We start from the raw sequence: 11,941 nt of genomic DNA, 5'->3' as shown, positions 1-11,941 counted from the left end.
GAGACCTCGGGTAATCTCGTAATTATCCCAACATATTATTAGCCTATACTTCTACTACTACATGTAGTAAAATGTCCAATATCATATCCCTTGGATACATTATTCAATAAATTTGAATGTATGTTTCAATTCATACTCATTATTGTTGCGTACACAATGATTTTCTAAGTATTAATAAATTAAATATTAGGCTTGATAGCCTTGTCCATCCTGGCTTGGAGATGATTAGAAAATTATTGACAATTCTATTTGATCACAACTTAACAAATTGCAAAATATTCCCCATATCATCAGATTATATGTGCACCACATGTGCCATAGGGCAGATCTGTTTTAAGGAACTCTCACCTTAAAATTCTAAATGAGCCACTTGTTCTCTCTTGAGCACATTCAAAAGATAAATGTGGAATGTTGAACCATTATCTGGGGTAATTTACATACTTCATGGTACTCATATACACATTCATACAATGTTTTATGTGTGTCTCTTATCACACACAATCATGATCTTACCTAATAAATTGCTTAACTTATCAAAGTAGGAGCAAATTCTCCTGAACAAATGATAAACCCATTCGAATGGACAAGACGTTGAACTCATTTCATGAGCCTTTTTATGATTGCATTCGGTACCCTATGTACATACCCGAAATGGTTTAACTTAATTTCTTATCAAAGATAGTCAAATGAATTACATGACCACTTTTAGAGAATTGTAAATTTACCAGCCTCTTATTGGACACATACGACCTTACACACCATAAGTATGATCTAAATCATACCAACTGCATATCATACTACTTTCCCCTTGTAGTAACTATGTGAAAATCAACCAAGTATTTCCATCTGCGATAATTCGGTTACGTACCGATATCACCACTCCAGCGTACATGAATGGGCCCTCACAGAAAATCAGGGATCTATGTGAGGAATAACAATTTATCCGTCAATCAAAATTATTCATAGCCCGTATGTTGATTGCATCAGCAATAAGGATATTTTCCGGCATTAGGGGGAGATAAGTACCACAAAGAATGCCGAGAAATAAATTATAAATGTTATTGAAATTCAATCCTTATATCCACGTACTCAAAGAATCTGAACTATAAGTTCAGAGAATCATATATATGCAACACATTGCAAATTTGCCACATACATTTACTAATGACAAGGTGTCACTAAATTCTATATTCCTGCAGTAAAGTGTCAGAAAGAGTGGAGGTACCTGATAAACCACTCTTCTCCCCAAATGAGAGAAAGAGGGGGAGAAAGTCTGACAACACGAGATATAACTTCTCATATGCTTCCGCAGAAACAGAGGAAATCACATCCTCAACTAGTAAATGTAATTCAACATCAAGTTGAAAGACACCTCACTGGACGCTCATCATCCAATGCCCGGCATAAAGGTGCACAAATGTTTTGGTGCCGGGACATCGAAACACCTTGACTCCATTTGTTGTAGGAAATCACAAGGAGTTAAAAAGGAGTACATATTTTATCCACAAACTTCAATGATTCCATCAGGATCATATAAACTAAAGACTACATTTGTCGACATATATTTCTTCTCAAATTGCTAAAACCTTTTGGGCCCAGAACCAAAATCCATGGTAGAGTGCCTCTTGCACTCATATTGGTTCACATAAAAAGGAAGCAAGTAATGAAGGATAGCACTCGCTCAACAAATGAGTGGTATTTACTGCAGTAATACCTACTCCTCATAAGTATCTTCCATATGGAATACTAAAAACTTCTCATTCATAGACAAAGTCAATGAGGTGGTGAGAAAGCGAGGCTTGTAGCAAAAGGGTTCACGCAGAGATCCGACATCAATCACGATGTGACATACCCTTCTGGTATTAGTGGAATTATGTTTTCGATACTAAATATCATAGGCAGTACGAATAATACCATGCAGTTAATGGATGCAGTGACTACATACTCATATGGATCACTCATTTCGGATATCTATTTTAAAGTTCCTGAAGGGCTTAAAATTCCGAATCCAAAGATAAATCGTAGCATGTTTTGTGTAAAACTTCAAAGTCACTCTTGAAATAGTCGGAAATCATATGGTACTACCGACTAAATGAGTTCCTTCTTCAAAGGGATTACTCAAAGAATGATGATTGCTTCTGTGTTAATAAGGAAATCCAAAATTTGTTTTCCTTATATCACTTAGTGTATATCGATGACTTCATCATCAATGTCTATACAAGACCTAAACATATACAAAATCATCTCAAGGCGGAAAATTTGGATTAAACCAAATTTAGCTTAAGTTTACAACTTGAGCATTCTCTCAAGAATACATATCAGTCTACATATATCCAAAACATATTTGAGAAGTTCAATGTGGATATATCACACCAACAAAACGTATATGGTCGATATGAGGAATATTAACTTATATCTCAAGTTCATAATAAATCTTGAACAATTCCATCAGGAAAATCAAGATTTGACCATGATATTGGCTCTTTACTTGATCCCAACAAAGCCATATCAATGACTGAATTTGATGGAATAGCCTTCTTATGGAATTCATATAAATAGAATTTAATGGCTACTTCCCCTTATCATTCTGACATAATTACTTTATCTAAAGGCATTGAAAATATGGTTGGCTTAGCAGAATGATTAACCACACTCAAAACCATGTGGTTGAGATTCATCAGAGTAACATAACTTGATTTATCAAGATGCTACCACTTGTATTACTCAATACATACAGGTTATATGAAGAGCAATATCACAAAGCACATTGCTCGAGATCACTTATCCTCATGAATTATAGAAAAGTGATGAAATAGTTTGCAAACAAAATATTGGAAAAACCGACATATTATTCATAATGTCATGATCATGTCAATGTAATTGATATGAGACATCCTCCAGATTTGCAAAGTTCAGGGGGAGTAATCTCCCAAAGTATAACCTGTTAACAAACATCAGATTACATATATTGTACTCTTTTTCCCTTCACGAGTTTTTCCCTAATGGTTTCTCATAAAAGGTTTTTAATGAGACAATATAGATACAAGTGTTCATATATGTCATATCATTTTCTCCTTATATTTTTCCCATTGGGTTTTAAAGGAGTTTTCGATGGCATATATAATCGCACTCTTTTCCTTTATGAGTTTTCTCTCAAAGTTTCTCATAACGGTTTTTAACGAGGCATGTCATACTTTCTTTTTTCCCTATCGGGGTTTTTAAAGAAAGTACTCAAGACATATTAATTGTTCTCTAAACTCATCGATGATTTTTCTCCTTCTTCAAAGGTTTTTATCATATGAGTTATCAAGAGACAATAATCATTATATGTTGCATCATTTTCTCCTTATTATTTTTCCCACTGGGTTTAAAGGAGTTTTAGCAACATATCTGCACTATTCTCCTCATATTTTTCCCACAGGGTTTTTGGAGGAGACTTTCAAGATGAAGATGATGAACGTTCAAGGCAAATACATACTAGGAGGAGTCTATCAAGATGATGTATATTCACAAAGACAAGCATTGATTAGGGGGAGTGTTAGGAATTAATTAATTAGGTTAATTAACTATTAATCACTGCTATGTCGGTGCCACTTTTGGCAACTGCCTCCTTTTGTAACCGCCTTGTAAACTGGGTATAAATACCCCAATCTTCAATCAATAGAATAACTGTTCATTCATATATCTATTTTCCATTCGCTCCTCTCTCTCGATTCTCTCTAACACCATTAACCACAGCCGGCCGAAATGAGTATCTTCCATATGGAATACTAAAAACTTCTCATTCATAGACAAAGTCAATGAGGTGGTGAGAAAGCGAGGCTTGTAGCAAAAGGGTTCACGCAGAGATCCGACATCAATCACGATGTGACATACCCTTCTGGTATTAGTGGAATTATGTTTCGATACTAAATATCATAGGCAGTACGAATAATACCATGCAGTTAATGGATGTAGTGACTACATACTCATATGGATCACTCATTTCGGATATCTATTTTAAAGTTCCTGAAGGGCTTAAAATTCCGAATCCAAAGATAAATCGTAGCATGTTTTGTGTAAAACTTCAAAGTCACTCTTGAAATAGTCGGAAATCATATGGTACTACCGACTAAATGAGTTCCTTCTTCAAAGGGATTACTCAAAGAATGATGATTACTTCTGTGTTAATAAGGAAATCCAAAATTTGTTTTCCTTATATCACTTAGTGTATATCGATGACTTCATCATCAATGTCTATACAAGACCTAAACATATACAAAATCATCTCAAGGCGGAAAATTTGGATTAAACCAAATTTAGCTTAAGTTTACAACTTGAGCATTCTCTCAAGAATACATATCAGTCTACATATATCCAAAACATATTTGAGAAGTTCAATGTGGATATATCACACCAACAAAATGTATATGGTCGATATGAGGAATATTAACTTATATCTCAAGTTCATAATAAATCTTGAACAATTCCATCAGGAAAATCAAGATTTGACCATGATATTGGCTCTTTACTTGATCCCAACAAAGCCATATCAATGACTGAATTTGATGGAGTAGCCTTCTTATGGAATTCATATAAATAGAATTTAATGGCTACTTCCCCTTATCATTCTGACATAATTACTTTATCTAAAGGCATTGAAAATATGGTTGGCTTAGCAGAATGATTAACCACACTCAAAACCATGTGGTTGAGATTCATCAGAGTAACATAACTTGATTTATCAAGATGCTACCACTTGTATTACTCAATACATACAGGTTATATGAAGAGCAATATCACAAAGCACATTGCTCGAGATCACTTATCCTCATGAATTATAGAAAAGTGATGAAATAGTTTGCAAACAAAATATTGGAAAAACCGACATATTATTCATAATGTCATGATCATGTCAATGTAATTGATATGAGACATCCTCCAGATTTGCAAAGTTCAGGGGGAGTAATCTCCCAAAGTATAACCTGTTAACAAACATCAGATTACATATATTGTACTCTTTTTCCCTTCACGAGTTTTTCCCTAATGGTTTCTCATAAAAGGTTTTTAATGAGACAATATAGATACAAGTGTTCATATATGTCATATCATTTTCTCCTTATATTTTTCCCATTGGGTTTTAAAGGAGTTTTCGATGGCATATATAATCGCACTCTTTTCCTTTATGAGTTTTCTCTCAAAGTTTCTCATAACGGTTTTTAACGAGGCATGTCATACTTTCTTTTTTCCCTATCGCGGTTTTTAAAGAAAGTACTCAAGACATATTAATTGTTCTCTAAACTCATCGATGATTTTTTCTCCTTCTTCAAAGGTTTTTATCATATGAGTTATCAAGAGACAATAATCATTATATGTTGCATCATTTTCTCCTTATTATTTTTCCCACTGGGTTTAAAGGAGTTTTAGCAACATATCTGCACTATTCTCCTCATATTTTTCCCACAGGATTTTTGGAGGAGACTTTCAAGATGAAGATGATGAACGTTCAAGGCAAATACATACTAGGAGGAGTCTATCAAGATGATGTATATTCACAAAGACAAGCATTGATTAGGGGGAGTGTTAGGAATTAATTAATTAGGTTAATTAACTATTAATCACTGCTATGTCGGTGCCATTTTTGGCAACTGCCTCCTTTTGTAACCGCCTTGTAAACTGGGTATAAATACCCCAATCTTCAATCAATAGAATAACTGTTCATTCATATATCTATTTTCCATTCGCTCCTCTCTCTCGATTCTCTCTAACACCATTAACCACAGCCGGCCGAAATGAGTATCTTCCATATGGAATACTAAAAACTTCTCATTCATAGACAAAGTCAATGAGGTGGTGAGAAAGCGAGGCTTGTAGCAAAAGGGTTCACGCAGAGATCCGACATCAATCACGATGTGACATACCCTTCTGGTATTAGTGGAATTATGTTTCGATACTAAATATCATAGGCAGTACGAATAATACCATGCAGTTAATGGATGCAGTGACTACATACTCATATGGATCACTCATTTCGGATATCTATTTTAAAGTTCCTGAAGGGCTTAAAATTCCGAATCCAAAGATAAATCGTAGCATGTTTTGTGTAAAACTTCAAAGTCACTCTTGAAATAGTCGGAAATCATATGGTACTACCGACTAAATGAGTTCCTTCTTCAAAGGGATTACTCAAAGAATGATGATTACTTCTGTGTTAATAAGGAAATCCAAAATTTGTTTTCCTTATATCACTTAGTGTATATCGATGACTTCATCATCAATGTCTATACAAGACCTAAACATATACAAAATCATCTCAAGGCGGAAAATTTGGATTAAACCAAATTTAGCTTAAGTTTACAACTTGAGCATTCTCTCAAGAATACATATCAGTCTACATATATCCAAAACATATTTGAGAAGTTCAATGTGGATATATCACACCAACAAAATGTATATGGTCGATATGAGGAATATTAACTTATATCTCAAGTTCATAATAAATCTTGAACAATTCCATCAGGAAAATCAAGATTTGACCATGATATTGGCTCTTTACTTGATCCCAACAAAGCCATATCAATGACTGAATTTGATGGAGTAGCCTTCTTATGGAATTCATATAAATAGAATTTAATGGCTACTTCCCCTTATCATTCTGACATAATTACTTTATCTAAAGGCATTGAAAATATGGTTGGCTTAGCAGAATGATTAACCACACTCAAAACCATGTGGTTGAGATTCATCAGAGTAACATAACTTGATTTATCAAGATGCTACCACTTGTATTACTCAATACATACAGGTTATATGAAGAGCAATATCACAAAGCACATTGCTCGAGATCACTTATCCTCATGAATTATAGAAAAGTGATGAAATAGTTTGCAAACAAAATATTGGAAAAACCGACATATTATTCATAATGTCATGATCATGTCAATGTAATTGATATGAGACATCCTCCAGATTTGCAAAGTTCAGGGGGAGTAATCTCCCAAAGTATAACCTGTTAACAAACATCAGATTACATATATTGTACTCTTTTTCCCTTCACGAGTTTTTCCCTAATGATTTCTCATAAAAGGTTTTTAATGAGACAATATAGATACAAGTGTTCATATATGTCATATCATTTTCTCCTTATATTTTTCCCATTGGGTTTTAAAGGAGTTTTCGATGGCATATATAATCGCACTCTTTTCCTTTATGAGTTTTCTCTCAAAGTTTCTCATAACGGTTTTTAACGAGGCATGTCATACTTTCTTTTTTCCCTATCGCGGTTTTTAAAGAAAGTACTCAAGACATATTAATTGTTCTCTAAACTCATCGATGATTTTTTCTCCTTCTTCAAAGGTTTTTATCATATGAGTTATCAAGAGACAATAATCATTATATGTTGCATCATTTTCTCCTTATTATTTTTCCCACTGGGTTTAAAGGAGTTTTAGCAACATATCTGCACTATTCTCCTCATATTTTTCCCACAGGATTTTTGGAGGAGACTTTCAAGATGAAGATGATGAACGTTCAAGGCAAATACATACTAGGAGGAGTCTATCAAGATGATGTATATTCACAAAGACAAGCATTGATTAGGGGGAGTGTTAGGAATTAATTAATTAGGTTAATTAACTATTAATCACTGCTATGTCGGTGCCATTTTTGGCAACTGCCTCCTTTTGTAACCGCCTTGTAAACTGGGTATAAATACCCCAATCTTCAATCAATAGAATAACTGTTCATTCATATATCTATTTTCCATTCGCTCCTCTCTCTCGATTCTCTCTAACACCATTAACCACAGCCGGCCGAAATGGAAACGGCGCCACCGCAGCGGGGCGTTTCCCGGATTTGGAAGCAAGCGTGGCGCCGGGATGCCCGCCGTGCGCATTCATCAACACGCCTACAAAGAGCGGCGGGAGTTTACGTGGGCAAGGCATGGAGCTTTCCACTTCCCGGAACGGCCAGACTTTCTGGCACCGGCAGCTTTCGATCTCCACATATAGATAGATAGACATGGTGACAGGCCTTGCAAACCTCATCGGGAAAGAGACGGCGAACGGCGCATTTGAGAGCGTCATCTTCCCCGTCTTTTTTAGCACTGTGATGTTGTTGCTCGTGCCAAGAAATGCAGCGGCCACAACGGTCGGCAAGCTCGAACGCCCGACGCGGTGCCTGCTGCGTCGGGGGCCACTCACATAGGCCCGCCCAAGCGGAACCCGGCCCACCGCAGCGGGCGCAGGGCCGACGAGCCGAGCCGCCGTGGTCTCCCCCGTCCACACCGCATCTCGAGACGACGACGACGGAGGGCCAGCAGTAGCATACGATTCCGTGTGAATCCTTCCTTTAACGCGGCGAAGCAAAGCACAAGAGCCATTTCGCCACGAGCCGGTTTGTTGGGGCGGTCGATACGGACAAGGTGGCCTCGATGGCCGTATCAGGCTCGTCGACCGTCTCAGCCGAAAAAAAATTATATGAGAACAGGTCTCATATAAACCAGGTGAGACCCGTCCTGATGGATGACATGTGGCATTCACCTGCTAAACCGTGAGATCTGGTCTCATAGAATTTTTCTCCGTCCCAGCCTGGCCACAATCTATAACATGGGCTCAGCTCAGACAAAAGGATTCCTTGTATTTTAGCAGCTCGCGTAGAGCAATCCGCTGCTGTATCGTCGCATCATTGCCATCACCCGAGCTGGCCTGGCCATGCACGCACCGGCTACCATGCAAAATACAGTAAATAAATACAAAAATGCACGCGGGGGAGCGATCTATCCACCGATGATGGACCCGGAGGGAACCGTCGGCATCATCGCGAGGAACATAATCCCACTCCCACACAAGCACGCCAACATCCAGTTCGCCTGCTAAAGTTTTTTTTTATGGGTTTAAAGCTTGATTCTGTTTAAGCACAAGAGATCGTCTTTACTAGGACTAGGAGTGGTTTTTTGCGGGGAAGTAGAAGATCATCTTTAATCACATCAAAATTTACCTGGGAGAGGCACGGCACTAAAAAAATCAGTAGGGTGCGACTGTTCTTGACCGGTAAGCACTTTCACAGTCTGCAAAGCAGGCATCTTTTACCTGGAACGGTCATGTGGAGGTGGTGATGCTGAAATCCAAAGATAAAAGAGGCCACGCCATGTGAGGCTCCGTCGTCTCACTCGTCCCTCTCCCTCGCTCACTCCCCTGCTTCCCTTCGTCTCACTCACTCGCCTCGCCATCCATCCATCCGCATCCTTGTCCCGTTGCAATCATTTCGCTCCCCTGCCGATTCTATAAAAACGCCGGCACGATCTACCCCGCACTCCCATTCACAAGGTGACACCTCCGGCTGCAGAGCCTCTTCTCACGATGTGGTGCCATGGCAGGAGATCTGCGCTCTTCGCCGTGGCCGTGGCCGCGGCCATCGTGGCGGCGGCGGCGGCGGGGGAGGTCGTGCACGATGGCCGGCGGACGTACATCGTGCACTGCTCGCACGCGGCCATGCCCAGCGAGTTCGCGGCGCACGTCGACTGGTACGCCTCGTCGCTGCAGTCCGTGTCCGGCGGCGCCGCCGAGGTGATCTACACCTACGACACCCTGCTCCACGGCTACTCGGCGCGGCTCACCCGCGCGGAGGCCAAGGCGCTGGAGGCGCAGCCCGGCGTGCTGCTTGTCAACCCGGAGACGCGGTACGAGCTGCACACCACCCGCACCCCGGAGTTCCTCGGGCTGGACCGGGCGGAGGCGCTCTTCCCCGAGTCCAACACCGCCAGCGACGTCATCGTCGGCGTGCTCGACACCGGCGTGTGGCCGGAGCGGCCCAGCTACGACGACGCGGGCTTCGGCCCCGTGCCGGCGGGCTGGAAGGGCAAGTGCGAGGGCGGGAGCGACTTCAACTCCTCCGCGTGCAACCGGAAGCTCATCGGCGCCAGGTACTTCCTGGCGGGCTACGAGGCGTCCAAGGGCCCCGTGGACACGACCAAGGAGTCGCGCTCGCCCAGGGACAACGACGGCCACGGCACGCACACCTCCAGCACGGCGGCGGGCTCCGCCGTGCGCGGCGCCAACCTGCTGGGCTACGCGTCCGGGACGGCCAAGGGCATGGCGCCGCGCGCGCGCGTCGCCACGTACAAGGTGTGCTGGGTCGGCGGCTGCTTCAGCTCCGACATCCTCAAGGGCATGGAGGTCGCCGTCGCCGACGGCGTGGACGTGCTCTCCCTCTCCCTCGGCGGCGGCACGTCTGACTACTACCGCGACAGCATCGCCGTGGGCGCGTACAGCGCCATGGAAAGGGGAATATTTGTGTCCTGCTCGGCGGGCAATGCCGGGCCAGGCGCGGCGTCGCTGACGAACGGCGCGCCATGGATCACCACCGTGGGCGCGGGGACGCTCGACCGCGGCTTCCCCGCCTACGTCACCCTCGGCAACGGTAACAAGTACAACGGCGTCTCCCTCTACAACGGCAAGCAATTGCCCACCACGCCGGTGCCGTTCGTCTACGCAGGGAACGCGTCGAACAGCAGCATGGGCGCGCTCTGCATGACGGGCACCCTCATCCCTGCCAAGGTCGCCGGCAAGATCGTCCTCTGCGACCGCGGCACCAACGCCAGGGTCCAGAAGGGATTCGTCGTCAGAGATGCCGGTGGTGCCGGCATGGTGCTCGCCAACACAGCCGCCAACGGCGAGGAGCTGGTCGCTGACGCGCACATTCTCCCGGGCGCCGGCGTCGGAGAGAGGGCCGGCAACGCCATGAGAACCTACGCGTCGTCGGATCCAAAGCCGACGGCCAACATAGTGTTCGCTGGCACGAAGGTTGGGATCCAGCCGTCGCCCGTCGTGGCCGCCTTCTCGTCGAGGGGGCCGAACACCGTGACGCCCGGCATCCTCAAGCCGGACCTGATCGCCCCTGGGGTGAACATCCTGGCGGCGTGGTCTGGATCCGTCGGCCCGTCGGGGATCGCCGGCGACGACCGGCGCACCAGCTTCAACATCATATCGGGCACGTCCATGTCGTGCCCGCACGTGAGCGGGCTGGCGGCGCTGCTCCGCTCGGCGCACCAGGACTGGAGCCCGGCGGCCATCCGGTCGGCGTTGATGACCACCGCATACGCGGCGTACCCCAACGGCGACGGCCTGCTCGACGTGGCCACCGAGCGCGCCGCCACGCCGCTGGACATGGGGGCCGGGCACGTCGACCCCAGCAAGGCGGTGGACCCGGGGCTGGTGTACGACCTCACCGCCGCCGACTACCTGGACTTCCTGTGCGCCATCGAGTACGAGCCGGCGCAGATCGCCGCGCTCACCAAGCACTCGTCGGACCACTGCAGCCCCAACCGCACGTACTCCGTGGCGGCGCTCAACTACCCGTCGTTCTCGGCCACGTTCCCGGCGGCCGGCGGCACGGAGAAGCACACCCGCACGCTGACCAACGTGGGGAAGCCCGGCACGTACAAGGTGACGGCGAGCGCCGCGGCGGCGAGCGGCACGGCGATCAAGGTGTCGGTGGAGCCGTCGACGCTGAGCTTCAGCAAGGTGGGCGAGAAGAGGAGCTACACCGTGAGCTTCGCGGCGGGCGGGAGGCCGTCGGGCACCAACGGGTTCGGGCGGCTGGTCTGGTCCAGCGACCACCACGTGGTGGCCAGCCCGATCCTGGCGACGTGGGCCTGAGCGGTAGCTGCTGCTAATTGGCAATGCCGTCGAGGCGCAGAACGCGGCGGGGCAGCAATGGCGCCGCCGTTCTCGATCGGAAGGAAACAAGATGGATGCGTGCGTGCGTGCGTGTGTGTCGATTTGGCGTGGTGATTTACTGATTTGGCTTGTCATTTTCTCGCTGCCGGTTGCCGGTGCAGCTGTTCTAGTGTCAAGTGGGCATAGATTTGATTGAATGGTGAGAAAGTTCGTGATTATCAAGCTGGGTGTAGTCCTAAACAGAGACGGATCAATGGATAATGGAGGAGCAAATGTGTTCATCA

General features: G+C 44.3%; 1 protein-coding gene across 1 annotated transcript; it reads left to right on the top strand.

Moving 5' to 3' along the window:
* The first annotated feature begins 9,132 nt into the window (after window positions 1-9,132).
* Window positions 9,133-11,941, top strand: LOC123105112 (subtilisin-like protease SBT1.7). Its single transcript, XM_044527105.1, has one exon. It carries the CDS (start codon window positions 9,339-9,341, stop codon window positions 11,634-11,636), a length of 2,298 nt encoding a protein of 765 aa, XP_044383040.1. The 5' UTR covers window positions 9,133-9,338; the 3' UTR covers window positions 11,637-11,941.

Source organism: Triticum aestivum, chromosome 5A (genome assembly GCF_018294505.1).
Source record: "Triticum aestivum cultivar Chinese Spring chromosome 5A, IWGSC CS RefSeq v2.1, whole genome shotgun sequence".
NCBI lineage: Eukaryota > Viridiplantae > Streptophyta > Magnoliopsida > Poales > Poaceae > Triticum > Triticum aestivum.
This window is presented reverse-complemented; position numbering and strand designations above follow the sequence as displayed.